The sequence below is a fragment of the Magnolia sinica genome, chromosome 10, assembly GCF_029962835.1.
Source record: "Magnolia sinica isolate HGM2019 chromosome 10, MsV1, whole genome shotgun sequence".
In the NCBI taxonomy this organism is placed as follows: domain Eukaryota; kingdom Viridiplantae; phylum Streptophyta; class Magnoliopsida; order Magnoliales; family Magnoliaceae; genus Magnolia; species Magnolia sinica.
This window is the reverse complement of record NC_080582.1, coordinates 14,632,861-14,659,094: the sequence shown is the minus strand read 5'-3', so window position 1 is coordinate 14,659,094 and position 26,234 is coordinate 14,632,861. Positions and strand designations below refer to the sequence as shown.

Here is a 26,234-nt window from a genome sequence, read left to right as displayed (position 1 = left end):
GTGCATCAGATCCACGCAGTCAGTGGCAGTCACATTTTCACCATGGATCTTGAAATTCAGTAAAATTCAAAAGTTACAAGACTACACTGCAGGGAACAATGTTCATGTAAAATCCACCTCAACCATTAGCTAAGTTACCCAATGCTACACCCAGAGCTCTTAAATCAGCCCCATCAGTGGTTCAGATAGACCGCATGATTAAAAACAATCTGCAAAGAATGCTTACCAACTGTGAGCCTGGTAACAATCAACTAGTGTCGCAAGGAAATCTGCACCGTCAATCATCTTCATCGACGAGCTTGATGCTGTGGGAGGAAAGCATGGTAGAAGTTTCAATGATGAACGAGACCAAACATTAAACCAGGCAATTCTTAACCTTCTACTGTTGATGCACCACCATTTTTTTTTTGGAACATGTTTGAGATCCAGACCATTCATTAGGTGGGCCCCATGTTAATTTTCTGTCGACCAGAAAATTGGCTGATCTGGTCATCAGGTTGGCTGCGTTCGTACATCAGATGTGGAGCGCTGGTCAATTTTCCAATCATCCATTTATTTTGTATACATGTTGCCCACCTTATAACCAGAACAGCCTGATTTTCAGGCCAGGTACAGAACATAAATGCTGGGGCCACATGATGAATGGCCCAGATGTGGCACACACATTGGCAAGAGTAGGATGGAGAAGCCTGCTTTCACAAGTAGCCTCCTAATGTCTCTTTCAAAATTTCTGTCGGTAAACCTCTGTCCTACTATTACAAGTAGCTTTCACATCTATTTGTAATTTGAGTTGGGGAAATGTGTTTGTTTTTCAGTTGCTGACAGAAATGGATGGATTTGAGTCAGACGTGAAGGTGGTTGTTATTGCAGCAACAAATCGACCCGAAGCATTAGATCCAGCTCTCTGCCGGCCCAGCTGCTTCTCTAGGAAGGTGTTTGCAGGAGAACCAGATGCAGATGGAAGGAAAAAGATTTTGGCTATACATTTTAGGGGAGTTCCATTAGAAGAAGACCCACAACTTATTTGCAATTTGGTTGCATCTCTCACCCCAGGCTTTGTAGGTGCTGATCTAGCAAACATCGTCAATGAAGCGGCTTTGCTCGCTGCTCTCAGAGGTGAGTTTGAAACCTTAATAACCTCATTTTTGGAAATTAATCAGATTATCGGTGGTCTATTGGTTTTCTTAAAGGTATTGTATGGAGCTCAAAAGAAACTGTGTTTTTGTCTGACCAACAATGCTAAAGTGGTGCCTGCCTTTTGGCAACTGGCGGGCGGATCATGATGTGCATGCCCTAATTTCTCTCCTATCAGATGATTAGATCCTTCGATGGTGACTAGAAAATCAACAATTATGACCAATGATCTACATTTAATGTGGACATTATCGGATGGTTACAATCATCCAATGGGGGAGACTTGTAGAGTATCGTTTCACATCCATGATGTGGCCCATCATGTGAATGGTTTGGATCACCAAAAAGGTAGGCATCATAGGTACAGTTTGTAGATAGAAAATTGTATTGTTCTTCTTTATGTAGCTGCAGTGCTGTCTGCTTGATTCACTCGTGGAACCTCAGAGAATTTTCTTGTTGCCGCTTGCGCAAGAATCATAGTTTGCCTATAACTGTGGTTGAATTGACTTATGAAACATCATTTTTAGTCCTTAGTTGCACGAAATGTGAGGGAATCATAGTGGATTCAAGAGCAATTAATGGGGAAGCGTTTGTTTCAAAATGTTAGAAAGCGCCGACACCTAAGAAATGGGAGCAGCACCTTAGGAAGAAGGTTTTCACGAGTACTCTAGTCATAAGACCAGGTAGGTGAATTATACTCAACGAATAAATCTGACCACTTTTAGATTTTGGTGCTTGAACATGCCAACACTAATATTTTCATTTTCATCTTGCTGTAAATCTATTGTAACTGGAAGGCAAATCAGGCTTTGTAATGGAAAGGAGATTCTCCTTTGGGTCATTTAAGAAATGAAAATAAGAGGATGGCAGGCAATCAGGGGATTGCTTATGTTTGATGGATCAAACATAATTGCATAGATGGATTTTTGGATTGCATGGGCCAAATGAAATAGATTAATGTTGGCATTGCCTTTCTCTATGTTTTTTTATGCAAGACACCATGTTAAGTGTTTTATGCATTTTGTTTGGCAAACAGTGTTGTAGACAATTATTCAGGATATGCCTGTTGGTCTATAGCGAGCAGACAAAATGTGGGAAGCAAGTAGGTCTTATTTGAAATTCAAAGATGCTTGAAATTACAGCTGTCAATGGGTCAGGCTGGCTAGTCAGGCTTCGATCCTGGCCCAGTTCAGGCTGGGCTTGGGCTGGAATCGTAGGACTGAGGGATGGGCCAGGGCCTAAAATTTAGGCCCGTTTAATAACTAGGCTGGGCTTGGGATTTGTCTAAGAGCCCGTCAGCCCAGCCTGGACCAGCCCTTTTAGGATTTTAAGGGCATTTTTGTCATATATCATGGACAATGGGCATGCTTAATGAACAGCCCAGATGTTGCACAAAAGTGGGTGCCTAGGCTTGAGAGCTTGGGATGGATTTGAGCGCGGGCCATGCATAATCATCAAGGGCCAGGATCGGGCCTGTTTGTTTTGGCCTGGCACAGGCCTAGGCTAGGATTACGCCTAGGTTTTACTTTGCAGGCCAGGCTTGGACAGACCTCAGCCCAGTCCAAACCCCGCAGGTTGACAGTCCTGCTTGAAATGCATGTGGTATAGCTTTGAGACAGTCATGTTTGAAGGGGCTTAGTTGGGTAGATGATCGCTGTTAGTTTCTTGTCTGGTTGATATTTCAGTTTTTAGTTTCCAGGAAGTAATGAGAACTAGCCCTTTTTCCCGCATTTTGAATCATTTTAGTTGCTTATGGTAGTGTAAGCAAGGGCGAAACTGGAAGCTTAAAATTAAAATTTACTTGTTCTCATAACTGAAAAGGAAGCATGTTGTCAGTTGTCACGGTTTGAATGGCACTCCTTGGACCCTTTGTGGATGAGTCAACCATCCACCCAAGTGTTAGCCTAGCTAGTTGGAAGGAAAAAAGCATGCAAAAGAGAGTGAGAAGGAAGAAGATTTTTGTATTACCACAAGCTTGAGTGCTTACAAGTTCGGAGGTGCCCTCGAATGACGAACCCTCCTAATTATAGGTCTAGTATCATTCTAGCCATCTCACATCAATGGCTAGGAGGAAACCATGCAACATTCATTAGATAATCAGGAATACTCTGCAGCTCTTCTATGCTATTCTACATTCATCTAGCTGCAAAGTCTCCCTAGAGAACTGTAGAACATTTTAGAGACCCTACACTTTTATACAAGACTATCCTACTCTAGAAGGCTACATGTTATGGAGAAGGCTGAGCCAAAATGGCTAAGTCCATGGAATAGCCTCTATTAAATGTTTGGTCTGTGACAGTGTGGAGACATGCTGCTTATTCAGAAGAGGATTAGTGAAAGTCATAAAAGTTGCTCCATTTTCCTGAATATTTGTATTTGAATCAGTTTAGTTGCTTATGGGAGCTAAGTCTAGCAATGGGCCAGCCCCGGGCCCAGCAAATTCAAAATTTTGAATTGGGCCGTCCCAAAGACCCAGCCTGACTAGTTCAAAATCCTGGCCCATGCCCATCCCATTTCCAGGCCTGATGGGTGCATTTGGAGCCAGGACAAAGCCGGAAGTCCAAAAATTAAAATTTACTTACTCGCATAACTGATGAGATGGTATTGGAAGACATTTTTTTTAAAATTATTATTTTTTTTTTTTCAGTTTGTACAGGTGTGGCCCATGATTTAGTCGGTCAAGCCATTGTTATGATTGGACCTTGCCCAAAAAATCATCCTCGATAGGAAACCCTAACCCTTCAGTTATTGACATGCAAATAGACGTTAGGAGAAGAAATATAGCAAGGGTTCATGTTCAACAAACAAAAAGATGAAAATTTGGATGGATAGGATTTTCCGATCTGGGATTTTTTGGGGCATGGTCTATCCACAATGGGGTCCATCAGATTAATAGTTTGGATCACTGAACTATGGGCTCCTCTTGTAAGAAAATGAAAACCCGAGGCTGCTTTGTATATGCTATGGTCAAGGATCATATAATTCCTCATTAACATTTTTATGTGAAGGAGACCCTCAGCCATGCTATGAAACTTTGGGAAGAGTGATTGAGCAAAGACTAAGGCATCAGACAGACGTATCAGAAAAATCAGTTTGGTTTTGTGCAATGGAGGTCTACCACTAAAGCTATTTTCCTACTTAATATATTGATAGAGAAATATAGGAAGACGAGGAAGGATCTCCACATGGTCTTCATTGACTTATTGAAAACTTATGATAGGGTCCCTAGAGAGTTTATCTAGTGGGTGTTTGGAAAGAACGGAGTTTCAAGAGGATATATTGACATGATTGAAGATACGTACGATGGCGTAGTAACAATTAACAAATGTGAGGATAACTAGTGGAGTGACAAGTGAGTTGCCATTATTGTAGGCTTGCGCCAGGGGTCGGCATTGAGTCTGTAACTTTTTGTGTTGTTTGTGGACAAATTAATGAGCCATTTGTTGGAAGAGATCCCATGGTGTATGTTGTTTGCAGATGACATAGTTTTGATTGACAAGTTGAGGGTATGGAAGGGTGCTTTAAAATCTGAAGGATTTAAAATTTGTTGGACTCAAAACAGAGTAAATGGAGTGCAATTCTATTAACAATAGGAGTGAACGAGGAATTATTTTTTATTTTATTTACTTTTTAGAAGTAACGCAATTTTATTAAAAAGCCCACTAAGCAAAAGCTAAGGCAGGGAACTAGGAATTAGTTAAGATTGTTGATTATGAAGTTTCCCAAAATGACCGCTTTTGATCTCTTTGGTTGATAATTCATGAGAGTGGAGAGTTTGAGAAGGATGTTGCCCCAGAAATCAAGCTGGATGGAAGAAAGGAGATGTGCATGTTGTATTTAAAATGAATCTTAAATAATAAAGTGTGTTTCAAAATTTTCCTTCTCGTTTCTTTTGGTTTGTAAAAAGGTGTTTTGTCTTTAGTAACCCTCTTTGTCCCCCATTAGAAATGATTAAGGAAACTTTCATGTATATAAGAGGGGACTTTTAAATAGGGCTTAAGCCCATTTCAAGGGCCATGCGAATTTGGTCATGTGGGGCCGCTACACCATTAGCCCTGACCTATGCTTTAGAACACGCGCGCATGCCGAGCCGGGCTGGGTCTGGGTCTGGGTCTATGTGCAGATTGAGAGTACGCTTGCATCTTCGATTTTGCGAGAGTATACTCGCACTTTCATATGCAACTATTTGGGTGGTCGCACCAGTTGGGTTTAAATCCAACGGACTTAACCATTGAAATGGTGCTTTAAGCACCTAATCGAAGTCTATAAATAGGCTTACTCCTATTTGGTTTCATTCATTCACAGAAAACAAATTTCCCTCTCTGATTCTTCAAAATAAGTTTCTAGTTTATTGTTGTTTTACAATTGAGTTCGTCACCGAGTAATCTCACTTCGGTTTAAGTTTTGCATGCTAGTTCAAGCTCATATACAATGAGTGCACCATTAGGACCAGGTCATAGTCATTGTATCCTAGAGGCTAATCACCCATGATTCCTGTTGCAGTTGGGATGCGGTCCAAGGAGCGCAAATTTGGTTTCAAGTTGAGTGACTCGGTCATGCCTCGACCCAAAACAATAAGTTTTCTTTACTCCATTTTATTTTCCTGTTTTTTTTTTATATTAAATATTTCTATATATTGTTTTCTGCACAATCTCCAATGGTTCCTTTGGAGTTTAATGTGATGATCGTCTACCGCTCAACTTGAAAGGGAAATTTTGTATGATGGCTATAAGATCAACCATGCTTAATGCTTTATGGGACAAAATGTTGGGTAGTTAAGGAACAACATATTCGTAGGATGAGTGTAGCTAAAATGAGGACATTGAGATGGATGAGTGGTGAGCAATGTTTTCTGTATCGTTACCGTTTAATATATTGCACCATTGGGATGTGGACACATATTGATTATCACACGAGCTACGTTGGTTGTATCACGTAATTTATCATTGATGTTAGGAAACATTGGGAAATTGGTCGAAATTTTCAATGAAACTTCAAGAATTATTAAAAAAGATGCCAATATACACTCAGAAATGAAAAAAAAAAAAAACAAGTGCACACAATAGGTTTCATTTGTATAGGATCCTAATCTATGTGCTTTTTGACTGAACTGATCCAATTATATTCAAAGTCAATTTATAAAATTTATAAATGTAAGAAGACATGTATAGAAACATAAGCATTACATTCAGGGTCCTCGCTCTTATTCCAGTGGTAGACTCTCAGGAGTTTCAACACCTGGTTGAGGGTTCAAGTACCCATTGGTGGTGAAATCCCACTACGGCGTGAGTGCGTGGTGGTGTGTGTGCATGTGTAAAAAAAAAAAAGCATTACATTCAAAAGCAAAAGAATGAGTAGAAAACTAGAAATATATATATATATATATATATATATATAAACATTGATGATTTTATTACTAAAAGGCTGAAGCCACAAATGTACAACTATAAAAAGCAAAAAGATTAACAATTCCCTCCAGCACTCCATAAAGTGAGGAATGATGTTTGATGTTAGCGCTCATTCCATCACATGAGATTTTGCCCTACGAAAAACCTCCAACGTCTACCCCTTACGATTTTTGAAACATTGATTGTTCCTCTCAAGCCATAAAGCTCAAATATCTAATAACAAGCATAGATGCCAATTTTTTCTCCCAATCTTCCCTATTCCCCCACCATGCCACATTTGAAGGAAGTTATCAATAGATCCCGCAAATAACCATGCTCCTCCGAATAAATTGAAGTAGTTATTCCACATTTCTCTCACGAACGGGCATTGGACAAACAGATTATCTACCGTTTCCTCGACTTGTAAGCATAGCAGGCAAGCATTCGACAAGATGAAGCCTCTTCTACAAAGCTTATTTACTGTTAGCACATTCCTCCTCCCTATAGCCACGCGAGTGCCACCACTTTGAAGGAGTACCATATCGCCAAACAAATATTGTTGGACAAACATTGGAGATAGAATCCTCTCCTATGGATTTCCCAAAAAAAAAAAACAAAATATATATTTTTTTAACAATTTTAATTATTTTTCAATTATAATTAAAAAAATTTCCAAAAATCCCCAAATTTCCAAGAATGCATAGATCGGGTTATATACATGTTTGATTTTGTGTTTGGACACTAAGGTTGCAACTGATTTGGAAAATTTTGAAAAGAAAAAAAAATTTTCCCCTATTTTCTGCAACTTGGCTCATCTCCCCCTAAATATTAAAATCGAAGCTCAAAATATATAATTTTCATGCAAAACATGAAGAATCATGGATTTCTTACCCATTGATACTTTTTTTTTTGAAAGGTAACATTATTAGGGTTTGAGCCCTATATTACTCACATACACTACACTGTCTCTACCAATTCATCTAATGAGCAAGGGGACCATTTGACACTATTTACAACATATAAAAACAAAAAAAAAAAATGAATTAAAAAAAATACACACCTTTTATAATCCGGCCCCAAGAAGTTTTGGACGCGATTTTGGAGAAAGTTCAAAGATTTTCTTCCAACAAACTAGAGTGAATGGTCAAAATCACCTTACAATGTACTAGTAATAAGTTTTTTTTAAGAGATTTTTTTGTGAATTTGTAAGGATTTTTCAGACAAACAGTGCAATTTTCCTTTTATCCCTTTTGATATCATTGTATTACACAATACATTAGTATTTATAAAGGGGGAGTGTGGATATTTTGTCCAATATCTTGATATCCACAACATATTGCACTATATTGCATGATACCATAAGTAATGGATATTAAAGATTGGTTTCTTATCGGCCAGTTGAGATAACAAATATATCGTGGAATATATCAATGATATCGCAAGATACTGAGGGCCTATTTGGTCCGTGGGATTAAATGGTATGGAATTGTATTAGATGGGATTAACACCATTATTGAACAACGATTGCATGTTTGGAATTGCCATGGTATTTTGGCCATCCAATCTCCATGTTTGGTATAAAAATCTTGCTATCGGAAAAACACTAGATTAAGCAAAATCCTGTTCGGTGGACCACAGAATTGTAATCAACTAACCAAATTCACAATGGATGTTGGTCACTTGTACACGTATATAACTAGAATGTCATGTGTAAAGGGTGTATATGGATGAACGGCATGTGTAAAACACATGCATCAATGTGGGGACCATGTGTAGTGGATTTCAAAATCCACCGGAAATCCCGCATGGGACCAATTGCTATTCCATCCCACCTAATCACAACCCTTCCCGTCCTCCCCAAACGCTGGATGGAATTTGCACGGGACCAAATGCAATTCCATCCTAGCTAATCCCATTTAAGCCCATGTACCAAACACGCCCTAAAAACACTGGTGGTAAGAAAATGAAGGATAGAATTAAAAATGAATGCATTCGATGGAATTTAAGAGTAACACCAATAGGAAATAAGATGAGGGAAAGTAGACTTAGATGGTTTGGTCACGTGCAATGGAGACTAAGAACTGTGGTGGTTAGGAGTGAATTGGTACAAGTTGAAAGCTCTAAAAGGGCAAGGGAAATGTCCAAAAGAATGTGGGTGGAGGTAGTAAGAAAAGACTTGATCACCTTGGACTAACTTATGGCCATTGATAGAGTGGAATGGTGGAAAAGGATTCATGTAGGCGTAGCTGACACTTATTAGTTGGGATAAGGCATAGATGATGATGATGATGATGTGACCTCGCTATTTATAGTTGCTTCTTCCGACAATAGGACATCATCATCACAGTCATTCCTTATAGTTAGATTGCAGTACATACAATTGTGCTACAAACATTTCCAACAAGGTCATCTTCAAGTACAGTTAGAGATTGACCACCCAGAGTATGCTGATATTTAATAACAATCTCTCATAGCACTACGAATTTTTCACATTGTAAATAATATCTAATGCAACCATTTTTATCTAGCTAAAATATAGGACTTTATAGCCCAAAAAATCTGCATTTTAAACACAAGATATAAGTACAGCTATTTTCTTCTCTAAGCCTTTAGTAACTGCGAAACAAAAATGTTGGAAGAGGAAATTATTATAAGAAAAAGGTGTGAAGTTTTGAGGGCTCCAATTGAATGTGGGGAACAAATATCAAAATCCTCTCCTTCCGGAACCTTTCTGTACCTTTAGTGATAGAATAGTACAAAATTGCATTATCATATCAAGAAGAGAGTCTGTAAATACTATAGTGACTCCTTAAAAGTATATCAACGCTAATAATAACATGATAGGCTGCTTTTTGATGCAGTAGTTTATAATAAATGCATTAATTAATCTCAAAGTAAAAAGACATTTTTTACTATGGGAAATGTTCCTAGAAGGTCAACCTTAAGGTCGAGTTCTACGGGCACCACCATGTGTGTTGGAAATTCTCTCCATTCATCAGATATGTCACCCCCCCGTCCCCCCGTTAGACCTAGAGCCCAAAATCTAGCCCAAGCCATTACTTAGATGGACCACACAATAGGAAACTGTTGAGAATCAATATCAACCCATCAAAACCTTTCTGATTGTTTGTGGAGCCCACCAAGATTTGGTTTAGACATCCAACCCCATCCATTGTGTGTTCCACCTAGATAAGAGATTCCACCAAATTTCAGGCCATTCCAAAACTCATGTGGGCCCCACAGTGATTTTTAGATGTTTTAGGCATGATTTTGCACTGTTCCAGATGATGAGGCCCACTGAGTTTCGGATACCACTGATATTTTGGGGTATCCCATGTTTAGGAGGGGAATCACCAAATGCTTGATTCAGATACCACATACACATCACAGTGGTGCCCATGTAGCTCAACCTTACCATAACATATGGTAAGATTTGACCTTAAGAGGAACATTTCCCTTTTTCTACTACAATATTGATTTAGGTATATGGTTGTAGGGTCAATTCGGGAATTTTGGTAAAAGCCACGTGGGTTAGGCCATCATGCAGCATCTCCTTATAATACAATGGATGCTTACGTTGTAGATGGAAATGAGTAGGTCGATGCAAGTAAGAAACAGTGTCAAGAGAGGCCAGGCTCTATGAGCGAGAAGGTGGATTTTGTTTTAACTGATATATGTATTGAATTCGATGCATGATCTTTCCCCAGTAGGTTCTTGTCGTCTGCTTAAAGGAGATCAGAAGAGGAAAGATTAATCCCCCACATTTCCATTCTTTCTATCTCTCCAGCATTCCATGCCATTGAATTCTTACTAAATATAGGTGGGATCTTTCATGCCACAATGCACAATCAACTAGCGAAGCTAGTTGATTTTCTGTGTCCTAAGTCATCAAATATGGTTTGTTTTTCTTCTTCTTCTTGTTGTTGTTGTTGCTATTGTTGTTGTTGTTTTTATTATTATTGTTGTTGTAATGCATTAGTGAAGGAAATTTATTTGCTCTAGTCAGATATAGATAAAGAGAATTACCAAATTGGATGTTGCTGCCACTATTGTTGTTGTAATGTAGTTAGTGAAACAAATTGATTTGTTTATGTCAGGAAATCAACAGAGTTACCAAATAGGTTGTTGATGGTGGCGTTAGAGCCTGAGAGACGTTGTTGCTGAGTGCAAGGTATTAAAAACAGTTACATAATGATTGCGGTGGTAACCCTTATGTGTTATGGGGCCATTAACGGCAATTATGGAAAAAATGGCCTGTAATTATTATTTTTATTATTATTATTTTCCAAAAATGGGTTGTAGCGGCCGTTGCAGCCCATATCATAATAGTAATGGCGGTAGCTGTTACGGCCACCATTACCGTTATTGAATACCTTGCATGGGTTTCTACAACGTGTTCTGGCTTTCATGCTTTACGAGTGAGGGCCATTGTTCAGGGATTTGATCCATTGATATGATGAACCTCACTATAAATGGCCCATGCAGCAAAATCCCCCAGATTGGAACATTCTAGCCTGTAATATCCCGGATTTTTGCCAACTTGGAGTTGGATGTCCTTAGGCAATGGGTCGATCCTAACACCTTATTAACTTCTTATAACTCAATCCCAATGTCTCAAATCCCCTTTTAACTCATTTCCTTCAAAAACATCTCACCTTTCACCACCTTATTCTTCAAATTTTTCTAAGTACTTTTATATTAGACACTAATCCTAAAGTTTAAATGATGAAGAACAATACTTAAACTAAAATTTACTGTAAATAGTAAATATATAAATAAAATGGGCTTTTTACCATTAACCTTAGGGAACATCACAAAATAAATAGGTTGTTTGGATAGATCAACTTCTCCTACCCTAGGACCTTATTTTGTTGTAATTAGGGCGAAATTTAGTTAAGTACAAAACTAAATAATTGATGGATTTGGCTTGAACTACTTTTTATACGAACTGCAAGACCCAAAACCATTAGAATCGTTAACCCAATATTACCTAGAAATCTAGGATCAATCTCAAAACCCGGTTGCTCTCGGGAGTATCTTGAAACTCCGTATCAGACATGGACCACGCGTCGAAAGTCCGATTACTGGGAAACTATACGGTTATGATCGCCTTACTGGGCTTGACAACCATCCCGGAAATCAAGTCCAAATAGTATCCCAAAACACACAACTTGAGCCCAGAGCGACGTGTGAGAAACGCAAATATCTTTAAAAAATGAACTAAAACTTAAGTGATTTAGGCCGTTCGCCAGCAGGCCAAATTTAAGGTTTTAGGCCATCAGATTCTGACCTAACTATACCCTTAGATCAGGAAAATTTCCCTACACATGTCAGTGTACTTGTGGCTCTGATCTAGTGGCCATGACCGTTGAACTGAAACTGGTCCTCCACGGTCTATCCACTAATCCGATCGAACCAAAATATTAACCTGCCATAGATCCATTGTAAAGGAACTTTCTCTAGACCATGTGCGGAAAAGGGACCTTCAGAAGAACCCCGTTGGCCCGAAACAGTCGACTTTTGGCTATAACCTAAGTATACCATAGCCCTAGGGCCATTACCATCAGTTATGGGCCTATATAAGGACCTAAACCCACCCCTCTCTCATTCCATACGAAATTTGAAACCCTAGGAGAGAAAAGAGAGAAAAAGAGAAGGAAAGAGTGAGGAGAAGAGAGAGAAAGTGAGAGATCTTCGCTGGGATTCGATCCCACCACTCCGCTTGCTGAATTGCCTCTTCCTTGTCGCTACACCGGTGATTCCGATTCCGTTCTTGGGTAAGAAATCCTAACCCTAATCTGATTTAGGAATCCAAATAGTAGAATCAGCGAAATAGCTAACCTATTTTGTGATTCAGGTAGCCGTTGTGCCGTAGACAAAGACGTAATGATCGAACTGAGTTCGATACGAGTTTACCGATGAAAGGCGCGGACTATAAATGTTTAGGTTATGGTTTTCAAGGCTTTCAATATCAATTAATGATTTATGACTGACTTGATTGCTATCACATGTGCTTAGATACGATGTTTTCCGTATATTATGCATATATATAAACTATGTTGATTATAATGCATTTTATGTGTTTGTTGAAATGTTTGAATGGATATGGAATTTGGATTTGTGCTTGCCATGATTATGAATTGTAAATATATGATTGTTGTATGTGTGACAACTCCTTTGTAAAAGGACTTATCATAATATATGTTATAACTAATTTATTACATGCATGTTGACATGTGTAGTCTAAGTGTTTGATAAAATGCCTGAATGAGAAAATGTTGGCTGAAATGTGTTTAAGGAGGGTATTGAGATAGAATTCTCAATTACCTTATCTTTAGTTACATTTCCTTCATGTAACCTATCTTACTACTACGTGCTTTATGGATGAAATGTTACGTATGATAACACGTGTGCTATGTGTTTGTCAAAATGCTCAAATGAGATTTATATTTGAATTGTTTGTCACATGCTATTTTGACTATCACATATGAATGCCTAAAGTGTTTGAGTATGATTGGGACTATTGCGTAGTCTAGGCAATCAGTAATGATTCCTGAATGAGTGGCCGAACTAGTCTCGCCACATTGGATAAGTTTGATGAATCCAAGTCGTACGATGATTGTCGACAGTGGTACCATGTCGACCAATTCAGCGTACGCTCATACCAATCGAACTTGTCAAGTAACCCGATTGGCCTATCATGTGTTTACCATGTATGAACACTACTACTTGAATCTAAGGTACCAACTTACCAGTGCAAAGCCCGTTTAACCTTGGTACCACGATCCGCTAAGACTCATGAGCCGGGCATGGTGGTATGGGACACCATGGTCGAGCTGTCGGCCTACGCTGGGGTGACGAGCCTCCCCGTAGTGTCCAGTGAGCAACCCAAACTCGTGAGCCGAATTCGGTGGTATGGGACACTGTATTCGAACTGTCGGCCTACCCCGATGCAGCCTAGCTGTGGTCCCCAGTCGGGTTGGTGACGAGCCTTCGAAAATGGACTGCCAGTTGGTAGGGCATCGGTGGAGTAACCTCGAGTATACACTAGGACTACGCTAAGGTGACGAGCCTTTTCGTAGTGACCTCGAGTATAAACAGGCCTACGCGGATGGTGACGAGCCTCCCGTAGTGACCTGAACTTGCCTATCGTATGTGATTGACTAGGATTGACGACCCTAGATGGATCATTGTTTGGGTAATGATATAAGGGAGGTACCTTAGCTTCCCGAATCTGCTGTATGAATAAGCCTAAATAAGAACTTGGCTAACACGATCATGCACCGCATTGCATGTGCTTTGGCGAGGAAGCGCACGTTTACCGGGAGTGTTGCATGCGCAATCATGAGATGATGTCGCTGAGGGAGTGCAGGCGAGGGCATTCATCATTGTCGCATACCATCCTTGCATTAACAAGAGTACTTATGACATGATTGTTGTACTGCTTTATCATTACTGTTTGACTGAATTGATAACATGTTAACTTTTGCTTTATAATTCCACTGAATTAGCTACTCATTCCCACCTGGGACGATGTTTTAAAACACCACCCAGACTCTGTTGTAGCTGAAATGGGCTTCATGGACGAGGAGGAAGAATTCTCCTATGTTCAGCTATTAGGCGGGTCCTCGTAGACCTTGTTCTGATTCGACGGGATTACAGGGATTATATGAATTAGTTTGACATGTATATTTTTTTGTATTTTGTATATTGTGGATCAACACATGTATATATTTAGCCTGGTAACATACTCATACTCTAGGAATTGAGAAACATTGCTATACATTATATACTTATCTCAGTCTTTCGCTTGCTTAATTATCTCTGGAGTATGATATGATGTTTTAGTATAATCTCACTCATGTTTAATGCACTAATGTGGACAACATTTTAACATCATTTTCTATGTTGCATAAGTGATGCGTTGGAACTCGGGAGTTGAGTTTTTGCTCGACCCCCGATTTTTGGGGCGTTACATTACCACTGAATACTCTTGGTTAAATGTAGACTGATGCTGCATTTTCTTTCTTAACCGTCTATTTGTTGGCCACTTGTGGAAGGATCATGATTTTTTTCCATCTAGGGGAATTTTAGTTCATGGGTCATAGTCAGTGGGACCCAAATCATTTGGATCACTAAACCATGGACCCCACTTTCACAAAAACTAAAAACCCGAATGGTACTGTACAAATTGCTGATCGAACATCATATGACTAAATGCGACATGGTATGACATTGAAAATGAATAATCGATAGTTTTTGGCACCATGTTCTCCACATGTATTGTTGTTCTCTTGCTTTTAAGAAAAATTTCATTTTCGCTTAATCAAGAAAAAAAAAATAATAATGCCCTTTTCTTCATAAGAAATTCATTTCATCTTTACATTTTCATAGGTGGTGTGAAGGTAAATCGGGAAGATGTTATGGTGGCAATAGAAAGAGCGAAGTTCGAGAACAATGATAAGCAATTGACTCCGAGTACTATCGGCAAGGAGCTCGGGAGACTGTTTTATTGGATGCCATCTTCCATCAGAAGTAATGACCCAAGAGCGGATGGCTTGGAAGGCTACCAGACATTGAGCTGATGTTACTACTGACCATGAGGTATGTTCTCCAGTGCTTCTATATGTACAATCTGCCTCGAATGGAATGTGTCAAATGCAACTAGTTGTAGATGAGAAAACCATAGCTGCTTGTTGGGCCACCATTAATGCAGGGGCATTTCACACCAGGCTCGAGTGGGGTAGCCCGTGGGATGCGGGGACACACTCGGGGTGGGTGGCCCATGTGATTTGGGGCCCACGAGCCCACGAGGGGGGTTCGGCTGAGGTCCTAACCCATGAGATGTGGGGCCTATGCTATGAGATAAAGGGATTAATTCTCCATGCTCTAACAGTTCGAGCTTTTAGAGCAAGTGGTTAATTGTCCTGCATTAAATTTGGTATCAGAGCGGGAGGTCTCGTGTTCGAGACTCCTCACCGGGGGTGATTAATGCAGGGGCATTTCACACCGGGCTCAAGTGGGGTAGCCTGTGGGATGCGGGGACACACTTGGGGTGGACAGCCCATGTGATTTGGGGCCCACGAGCCCACAAGGGGGGTTTGGCCGAGGTCCTGGGCTATGAGATAAAGGGATTAATTCGCCATGTTCTAATAGTTCGAGCTTTTGGAGCAAGTGGTGGTCCACCAGATTGTTGGATTGTTTGGTTTTTGGGGTACCCCATGTTCATGGGGAGGTGACTCTTCCAGATGAGTTAGATGTCATACACACTACATACTATAATGGGCCCCACTTACAACTAGTTGCTAAGCTTTCTCATCCACTACTAGTTGGTGAGACATTCCCATTCTTAAAAGGTTTTAGCATCATGAATTTAGTAAAGGCCGTTAAGATTTGAACCAACAAGCTTTCTCTCACAACCAAAATCAACAGACTGGACAATTTCAGTTAAAGGCCTATTTGGTTACCCGTAAATGCTTGTAACCAGTGGTAAAGAAGTAGTCATGACTTGCTTCGGTATTTGCTAAGAGTAAAGACGTTGCCAGGAAGTGTTCATAAAAAGAGAGCTCGATTACCTCACCTAAACTCTGTAGGCCCCACCACGATGTATGTCTTTCATCCACACTGTCCATTCATTTTGTCCGATCATTTTAGGGCCTGAGCCAAAAAATGAGGTAGATCCAAAACTTATGTAGCCCCTAAGAATTTTTCAATGGTAAACTTTCAATCTCCATTGTTTTCTATGGCATGGTCCGCTTGAGCTTTGGATCTGCCTCATCTTTGGGTTCATGCCCTCAAATGATCTTTAAAAAATGAATGGACGGTGTGGATGAAACACAAACATCATGGTCGGGCACACCTATTAAAGGTTGAGTTTTGCCCAATTTCTGACGTGAAATGAACCTTAAAACAAACAGCATACACTTGCCATAATTACTAATTTACCACCCTTTTGCATGCATTTACTGATAACAAAACAGGCCCTAAATGATAAAGATCCATTTGGCTCATGGCCACATACAAGTGGAGAAAAATAGTTTGTGATTTTGGAAAGGAACTTCTATTCTTAGCAGAATTTCCAAATATCATGAAATGAGGCTCTTTTGTGTTGTATTGGAAAGAAAGAGCTCCCTCATGCCCACATATCTTTTTATGGTTTTGGAATTTTACCAAAGGCCTGTTTGGCCGGCCTTAAAAATGAGTTAATCTCATTTTAGTTAATTGTAATTTTGTATTAGAGATCATATTTCTTTTTGTTAAAGATTAAAAATAATTTTAATAGTGAACAGTTGTGATCTCTAATACAGAATCATGATTTAACTAAAATGAGGTGAACTCGAGTCTACCAAACAGGCTCTGAAGGGTCTGTTTTGGTCTGGGATCCCACAAAATCAGGATTAGGCCCAATTCTGATCCCACAAAATCCCTCCAATTGAGACCATTACTCCTATCTTCAAATTTTCCCATCATCTAGATCAGTTACATAAAAACCTTAACCAGATCTAAATGGTATGGTCCCTGAAAACTGACTTGGAATCCATTGAAGCATGCTATACATGCTCGTAATGAGCACCAATCGAGTGGGTCCCACGATCTCTACACAAGATGAGAGGCCCTAAACATGTACACAATCAGACGGATCAGATTGGTTGGCGGCCCATAGGTATGGTTTGGGCCTATCAGTTGGATAATCTGCAGATGGATCCCAAACATGTGGCTGATAAGTGCATTGCTCAAAGAACTGTCTGTGCCATCTATGGACCCCACATACCTATCCATACGATCTGTACAAAATCAATAAATCTGTGTAGGAGGATACCCACTGTATTCGAAAACAGATTATACACAATTCATGAATCCGACCGTCCTGCAACAGCCAAGTCATGTCACGTAGCTGAACCATGTACAACATCATAACCACCCATCAAGAGCCCTTCACTGTATATGATGGCTCCTTGAATTCAAATGATGCACTTGGGAGTCCCATATTCAATTCAATCCATCCAACTTCTGTTAGTTGGAATAATATAGGATAATGGCCTAGATGGAACTTCTCACCTCTGCCCAGGTGGGCTGGTGGTGGGTCACACAGTTGTGGTTTGTGTTTCTTTTTTCTTTTTGTTTGCTTGTTGGTACACCCCACTGTCAGTTCACACTTCACTGTTAGCCACCCCCACTAGGGAATCGATACCAAGACCTCAGTGTTGAAATGAGGTATCTTTCACTCAGTCTACCACTTGAGCTATGGATCAGTTGTGGTTTGTGTTTCTTAATAGAGGGAGTTGCTTAATGCACAGGTATGAGATGTGGCTGAGGTTGTAGCTGCTGTTGTGGCCGTCCATTTTCTTTGGCTGTGGTGAGGGAAGATTCATCGGATTCCTAATGTACCACAACAAAATAGTGAATTTTGGAGCATAAAGTGTTACGTCTGCTGAGGAAGTTGTGCTCTTGCCCCATGCGAGCTCTAAGCTATTCATTAGAGGGGCTCATCAGTGTTATGTGCTGCAGCATGATCATCAGATGGTCCACATGTGTAGCCATTGACGAGTTTCAAAAATCATCATTTTTTCCATATATAATGTGGCCCACCTGATGCCAAGCCTGACATGATTTTTGGTTCGTCGGTAATTTGCTGGGGTCTACCTGGTGAACAGCCTAGATCCTGCTTGTAGGTTTGGAAAACGGGAGCTACCTGTTGTTGGAGCCTGTGTTGAATTATAGTCAGTGCTCTTGCCATTATATAAACTGGAACAAGAAGTCCAACAGTCCTCAACAATAGCAGCTGTTTGTCAGATAAAAAGAGAGGATCAAAACATTATAATTCAAGGATGAATGCTAACATCGGATGTTATCTGTACTTCCATCAGGTGGGTCCCATCACTAACATGCCCTGGCCCAAAAATCAGGCCAGTCAGCTCATCAGGTGGGCCACACATGCAAATCTAATGTGGATTGTTTCTTAAACATGCAGACCCAAATGCTGAGCAGAGAATCCTATTTCCAGGCAAGGGCCCATCTAATGCAGATGAATCAGTTGTTATTATTGACCCTAAATGCAGAAAAGGCGGTGACCAGTGCAATGGTTTTTTGGCAACTGAAGTTGTTCTCCATTCCATCAATGGTGATTGCAGTCAAGCTGAAGCAATGCGAGCTATCAACTCTGACGTCAGAGAAGACAACCGTCTTTCAGCCATCCCTGGGTCATCGTGTCTCTCTTTTAGTGAAGATCTTAGTTGTATTGAAGCTGGTTGGCAGGTATCCTTGTTAGTTCAATACCAGGAAAAAAATTAGAAAGAGAAAGAAATTCGTTTACTATAAATTTGAATTATATCATTGTCAGTCCAATACTATGAATTAAAAACAAATAAAAAATAAATAAACCCTTGTGTTAACAATGCAAAAACAGGTCAGCCCAGATATTTTTGGAGATAACAACACAAGGCTCTTCACTTATTGGACTGTAAGTTTATGCTTCTTTCATTTTTTTTAGTCTTTTATTGCCCTTTATTATGATTCATGTTTCCTTTACAAGTGATGAGCTCTCTCAAATGACATGGGTTATTTGTATTTTATTAGTTTCTATTGGAAGTTGGGTCTCAAGTAACATGGATTTTTTGTCTCTCATTTTCTTTTCTTTTTTTTGCTCCCCTTTCTCCACTCCCTGTAGTAACATGTGCATGTACTCCTTTTCTCCTTTTTAGAGGTTTTGACTACTCATTTTCCTTTCTGTTATGCAACTGTAACACCAATCAGCTTTTCTGCAGTCACAATTCCATTTTCTAAACCTTGCTACATTAAATTTTTTCCTTCAAATCAGTTAGTGATTTTTTTTTAATATATATTTTTAACTCTTTTTGCAAAAAATCACTAAAGTGATTTGGGTGATCTCTTGTTTTGGTTAATGTCTGTTAGATCGGCATGGTGTTTGTATGGAAAAAAATAATTTTTTAAACTAAAAAAAAATTAAAAACAAAAAATAATGAAAGAAGGAAAGAAAGAAAAAACTTTCGAAAGTATTGCCATTGCCAGTGGATTTTGGGCTGGTGTGGAGAGTCTAACTCATTTGCAGGATGTGTTGGCCAAGGAAGGTGTAGCTTGCCAAAATCAGTGCATCCGAAACCATTATAAACCATCGATCATAGTGAAGTTACTCCAAGCAGTTCAAAACAAGAAACTTGGTGGTTTCACTATTTCCTGCAAATCGATTTTTCTGAACATCAAGAGGCTATATTTCCCCCTTTCAGCATACTCTAGATGAGGTAACCTTTTGGCACTGCATTGCTACTTTCTTAGTCTATCAAATGATGTTATATGAAGTTGTCAATTTTTACCAATGGCTAGTTGTTGGAATCAACTCTCTTCAAATTGAGTTGAATTCTAAGATTGCAAGTGGCCAAACTGGGCATACTTGGATGCTTAAAATGTAAATCATATGTTTTTTTCTAATCCATTCTATTATTTAGTTCATTAAACAATTTCCAGCTAAGTAATTATGGGACTAATGTTAAGTCTATGATAATGATGATCCCAAATCTGATTCATCTAAAAATCTTTGTTTGGTTATTTTTGCACAATGGATGTCAGTTCCGCTTCTGCATTGTATAAGATTGTTCTGCACTTTCTTTTAGGAAATCAATATTACGCTTACATTTTAAAACCTGGATTGGATTTTGACCTGTTTCCATTGTTAAATTGGTACCAAATGGTTCAACCGCACATAAAAAAAACTTCTGATGTCTAGTTAAATAAACATATAAAATACAACCTATCATGCAACAAAAGTGCATGTAGCAGAGTGATTGGGATTCTAACCTCCTAACTATGTGTGGTCAATGGTTCCACTTATAAAGAAGAAGAAGAAGAAGACGAAGAAAACAGGGCGTTCTGTCCCTACCTCCTGCTTGGATGACTCCTTACCTAAAATTTGAAAAGAAATCAGTGTGATTTAGCAACTGAATGAGATGTGCTTTTGCTGCAGTCGGGAGTAGGTATCCGAATTCAACCGAGAGTATATAATCCAAAGATCAAAGGTATAGGATCTTCCAATCTTCTAAAACTTAGGGGAATTCTCTATCTCCTTGGTTAAGCATTGCACCTTGGTAAATAGCATTCAATACTACAGTTTTCCAGTCTGTCTACCTGGATTTGCCTCTCACTAGTTGTTGGCACCTTTTAACAAAAGATACGTATAGCACAATTCTCAACCGCTTCTTTTAACACCTAGCATTATACTTTAGACTTCGAGACTTAAAGTGAGCAATTGACATTCTTTGCACAATGGCCATGCAAGCAACATTTTCTTGAAAAAGCTATTCCAAAAATGTTTATTTGTAATTATACTCTTTTGTCAACTAATTTTGATTGGAATTATATTGAGGGAAGTTTTAGGAAAGGGCAACACACACAGAGAGGATTCCCATATTATATTGTGCCAATGGACTATTATCGACACGACTGCACTCAAGCTGCTACTAAGCTGGGATTGTGACTGAACTTTTCCTCCATTATAAGACTTCTCCTTAAAAAATCATCACCCATCTTTCTAACAGATCTGCTTCCTAGCTGTTTGTACTTGCTAAAATATTGAAATTGATGCTTGCCCAACTCTATACATGAATTGCTTCCTGTCATATTTCGTGCAACCATATTTCAGATTTTTCTCCAGGTGGAAATTAATTTAGATGGTTCTCTTGAAAGCACCTTTATTTCTTTCTTTGTTTTAGAGTGCATCCTAGAGACATTTGTATTAGACTGAATTGATGGAAGGATTGAATGTCATTAAAACATCTCAATAGGCCCTGCATGTCAATTTGTATGTTCAGCTTTTTTTTTTTCTTTTAACCATCTTTTGCATCTATCATTTTTTTTAACCTCTATGCATTCCATATCAAAAAAAAAAAAATTACAATCGAAGGGAAATATTTCGGGATACCACAGGAAAAAAAATCTAGTGGCAGCCTATCGTAAGGGACTGAAAAACAATGAACAATAATATTTCAGTCTACCGCTGGAAAAATTTGTATGTTCAGCTTATCCTAGAGACATTTGTATCAGACTATGAATTGAATTGGCAAAATTTAATCATAGTGGAAATGCCAAAGACACATGATGCCACAGGTGAGTGCAGAATGCTAGTAGTAGACTAGTCATCCCTACTTTATCGCTTAGCATCCTCATAAACACAGCATGCGATCGATACTTGAGTCACCAATAATCTGTTTACTGAAGCCACACAACTACAATCTACAGGTCAGAAGATAGTGAAAGCTTTTAGACTTTGGGAAAAACAAATTACATGTGGCTTTAAAAGTAGGTGTTAGAATACATCTATGACTGTCAATTCACACAGTAGCTTCATGAATGTAACACACAACTACTCAAAATGAAGCTAATGCACCAATTTTTCTTTACTTAATGCCTTTAAACATTTGTTCCAGCAATGATCACAATGATGCATTTGAAGGACTATGTTTTAGGCAGTTGCATTGATAGGGACATTCATATTGCATTGTAGTGTCTTGCTTTTTGAGCTAATGTGTGACGGCTATTTCTGCTTTGCAGTGCTATTGGCCAAAATCTATAAACAAGTACTTATGTTTGGGAGATTTTCTTTGCGGTTCTCATTTCTATATGTGGCTTGGTTTTATTTTCACTTCTCATTGGTAATATGCACGTTAGTACTAATTCTCATTTCCATCTGTGGCTTGGTTTTATTTTCAATTCTCCTTGGCAATATGCCGGTAACTAATTCCTCAACCATCTCATGGCCAACATTAATTTGAGTCAGCATAAACCTTTGGATCCTCTTTTAAAAAGGTATATTGGCTCTAATCCAACTCCCAAGCCCACAAATAAATTCAGCCCACAAATGTATTTCTTGCAATATTTCAAAATCTGAATGATATTGGTCACATTGCTGACAGTAACATTGGTTTCTAATATGGGCTGCCTTGCAATTCTATTTGTCATTGAATTGTTCTTACTCTTATGTTTTATATTTACTTGATATGGATTTATTGATAGTTTACAGCAATGATTATTGTATTTTTCAAAACAGCGGTACTAATTCCCTACTTGAATTGTTAGGATTACCTTCACTCCAACCATCCAGCATTATAGCATGGCAACAGTTATTGGACTGTGTCTGCGAGTTAAGATGATGCGCTGTTTACCTCCACATTTCAAGGTCAGTTAGTGCACCTAATCCCATCTTGACAAGGCTAAGATTTCATCATCTGCTGCAAGGTTGAACTTGGAAGAAGCCCATTTATACTGTCACTTTCTTTTTGAGGAATAACAAAGCTTAATAACAGATACTTATATGTGGTTTAATCTGTCATCAATTAATCCATGTTATAATATTTTTGTCAAAGGTATTCTGTTTTGCCATTTGTATCTAAATGTGAATTCTTTTCTTGCTTTCTTTGTGGTTTTGTCATTTTTTCTGTTCCCATTTCAATTTCTAAAAAATCATCTTTTAGTTGATGGTTGACAATTACCTATTGAATTAGCACCATTTATCCTACTGAGATTTATATTTCCTTTCATCATGCTCAATGTATTTAGACTCAAACTGTCCTTGTAGGGAATCTTTTGGAGAATTGAATTCCATCGTGGGGGGCAAAAGCTAATCATTCCTATAAGCTAAATCTCATCATGTGCACCCTGCACTAATTTATCTTTACCCTTCATGGTTGCTTAAATGCTCTAGAATTAAGTTTGACGATCCGGCTTCTACCCATGTTTGCATGTGTGGAGACATTGGAAGTTGTTCACACCCCAAGTATAGGGTTGTGATGTAGTAATAATCTCGGTAAGACCGAGGTCGAATCCACGGGGACTATACCTTGTACATAATCTGAGAGTAACTCGAACTAGAACTAGGCAAAGATAGAGCTGGGCAATCCTGACCCGATCCGGTGGATCCGACCCGATCCGACCAGATCTAACCTGATCCGACAGCCTGGATCAGTCAGGATCGAGTCGGGCAATCCAGATCTAAAATCGTTTCGGGTCGAGTTCGGATCAATACTAATCCGGACTGATCCGATCCGGAATCCAATCCGTTAAGTGAAATGCATGGAAATGACCGTTAAGTGAAGCAAATTGACCGTGAAATGCATGGAAATGACCATGAAATGAAGGGAATTGACCGTAAAATGCATTGAATTGACAGTGAAGTAAAGGGAAATGACCATGAAATGAAACGAAATGGCCGGAATTGACCGTGAAATGCATGGAAATGATCGTGAAGTGAAGGGTATTGACCATGAAATGCATGGAAATGACCGTGAAGTGAAGGGAATTGACCTTGAAATGCATTGAAATGATCGTGAAATGAAACGGAATCGCCAGAATTGACTATGAAATGCAAGGAAATGACCGTGATGTGAAGCGAATTGACCGTGAAATGCATGGAAATGACCGTAAAGTGAAGGGAATTGACTGTGAAATTAAACAGAATTGCTGGAAATGACCGTTAAATACATGGAAATGACCGTGAAGTGAAGCGAATTGACCATGAAATGCATGGAAATGACCATGAAGTGAAGCGAATTGACTGTGAAATGCATGGAATTGACCGTGAAATGAAGGGAATTGACCGTAAAATGCATTGAATTGACCGTGAAATGCATGGAAATGACCGTTAAGTGAAGCAAATTGACCGTGAAATGCATGGAATTGACCATGAAATGAAGGGAATTGACCGTAAAATGCATTGAATTGACAGTGAAGTAAAGGGAAATGACCATGAAATGAAACGAAATGGCCGGAATTGACCGTGAAATGCATGGAAATGATCGTGAAGTGAAGGGTATTGACCATGAAATGCATGGAAATGACCGTGAAGTGAAGGGAATTGACCTTGAAATGCATTGAAATGATCGTGAAATGAAACGGAATCGCCAGAATTGACTATGAAATGCAAGGAAATGACCGTGATGTGAAGCGAATTGACCGTGAAATGCATGGAAATGACCGTAAAGTGAAGGGAATTGACTGTGAAATTAAACAGAATTGCTGGAAATGACCGTTAAATACATGGAAATGACCGTGAAGTGAAGCGAATTGACCATGAAATGCATGGAAATGACCATGAAGTGAAGCGAATTGACTGTGAAATGCATGGAATTGACCGTGAAATGAAGGGAATTGACCGTAAAATGCATTGAATTGACCGTGAAATGAAATGGAATCGTCGGAATTGACAGTGAAATGCATGGAAATGACCGTGAAGTGAAGGGAATTGACCATGAAATGCATGGAAATGACCGTGAAGTAAGGGAATTGAACTTGAAATAAAACGGAATCGCCGGAATTGACCGTGAAATGCATGGAAATGACCGTGAAGTTAAGGGGATTGACCGTGCAATGAAACGGAATTGCCGAAAATGACTGTGAAATGCATGGAAATGACCGTGAAGTGAAGGGAATTGACCGTGAAATGCATGAAAATGACTGTGAAATGGAACAGAATCGCCGGAAATGACGGTGAAATGTATGGAAATGATGGTGAAGTGAAGCGAATTGACCGTGAAATGCATGGAAATGATCGTGACGTGAAGGGAATTGACCGTTAAATGCATGGAAATGACCGTGAAATGAAACGGAATCACCGGAATTGACGGTGAAATGCATGGATATGACCATGAAGTGAAGCGAATTGACCATGAAATGCATGGAAATGACCGTGAAGTGAAGGGAATGATCGTGAAATGCATGGAAATGACCGTTAAGTGAAGCAAATTGACCGTGAAATGCATGGAATTGACCATGAAATGAAGGGAATTGACCGTAAAATGCATTGAATTGACAGTGAAGTAAAGGGAAATGACCATGAAATGAAACGAAATGGCCGGAATTGACCGTGAAATGCATGGAAATGATCGTGAAGTGAAGGGTATTGACCATGAAATGCATGGAAATGACCGTGAAGTGAAGGGAATTGACCTTGAAATGCATTGAAATGATCGTGAAATGAAACAGAATCGCCAGAATTGACTATGAAATGCAAGGAAATGACCGTGATGTGAAGCGAATTGACCGTGAAATGCATGGAAATGACCGTAAAGTGAAGGGAATTGACTGTGAAATTAAACAGAATTGCTGGAAATGACCGTTAAATACATGGAAATGACCGTGAAGTGAAGCGAATTGACCATGAAATGCATGGAAATGACCATGAAGTGAAGCGAATTAGTGAAATGCATGGAATTGACCGTGAAATGAAGGGAATTGACCGTAAAATGCATTGAATCGACCGTGAAATGAAATGGAATCGTCGGAATTGTGATGAAATGCATGGAAATGACCGTGAAGTGAAGGGAATTGACCATGAAATGCATGGAAATGACCGTGAAGTAAGGGAATTGAACTTGAAATAAAACGGAATCGCCGGAATTGACCGTGAAATGCATGGAAATGACCGTGAAGTTAAGGGGATTGACCGTGCAATGAAACGGAATTGCCGAAAATGACTGTGAAATGCATGGAAATGACCGTGAAGTGAAGGGAATTGACCGTGAAATGCATGAAAATGACTGTGAAATGGAACAGAATCGCCGGAAATGACGGTGAAATGTATGGAAATGATGGTGAAGTGAAGCGAATTGACCGTGAAATGCATGGAAATGATCGTGACGTGAAGGGAATTGACCGTTAAATGCATGGAAATGACCGTGAAATGAAACGGAATCACCGGAATTGACGGTG

The 26,234-nt window shown here is 39.3% G+C and overlaps 2 protein-coding genes across 16 annotated transcripts in view; both read left to right on the top strand.

Annotated features, from left to right (window-relative positions):
- The window catches only part of LOC131258042 (protein STRICTOSIDINE SYNTHASE-LIKE 10-like), a 136,326-nt gene that overhangs the window by 57,676 nt on the left and 52,416 nt on the right, over window positions 1-26,234 (top strand). For 2 of the 15 annotated variants that reach the window (XM_058259076.1, XM_058259077.1), the window contains exons 1-4: window positions 17,777-18,388; window positions 18,493-18,776; window positions 18,928-18,981; window positions 22,608-22,707. The exons of 1 other annotated variant lie outside the window; for it this stretch is intronic. In XM_058259076.1, coding sequence (XP_058115059.1) covers window positions 18,350-18,388; window positions 18,493-18,776; window positions 18,928-18,981; window positions 22,608-22,707 — 477 coding nt within the window. In that variant the 5' untranslated portion in view covers window positions 17,777-18,349. 12 more of the 15 variants (XR_009177816.1, XR_009177811.1, XR_009177802.1 and 9 more) reach the window with 11 other exon arrangements.
- Window positions 300-15,588, top strand: LOC131258045 (probable inactive ATP-dependent zinc metalloprotease FTSHI 3, chloroplastic). The gene is made up of 3 exons (XM_058259091.1): window positions 300-441; window positions 816-1,116; window positions 14,916-15,588. Exons 2-3 carry the CDS (start codon window positions 828-830, stop codon window positions 15,104-15,106), a joined length of 480 nt encoding a protein of 159 aa, XP_058115074.1. The 5' UTR covers window positions 300-441; window positions 816-827; the 3' UTR covers window positions 15,107-15,588.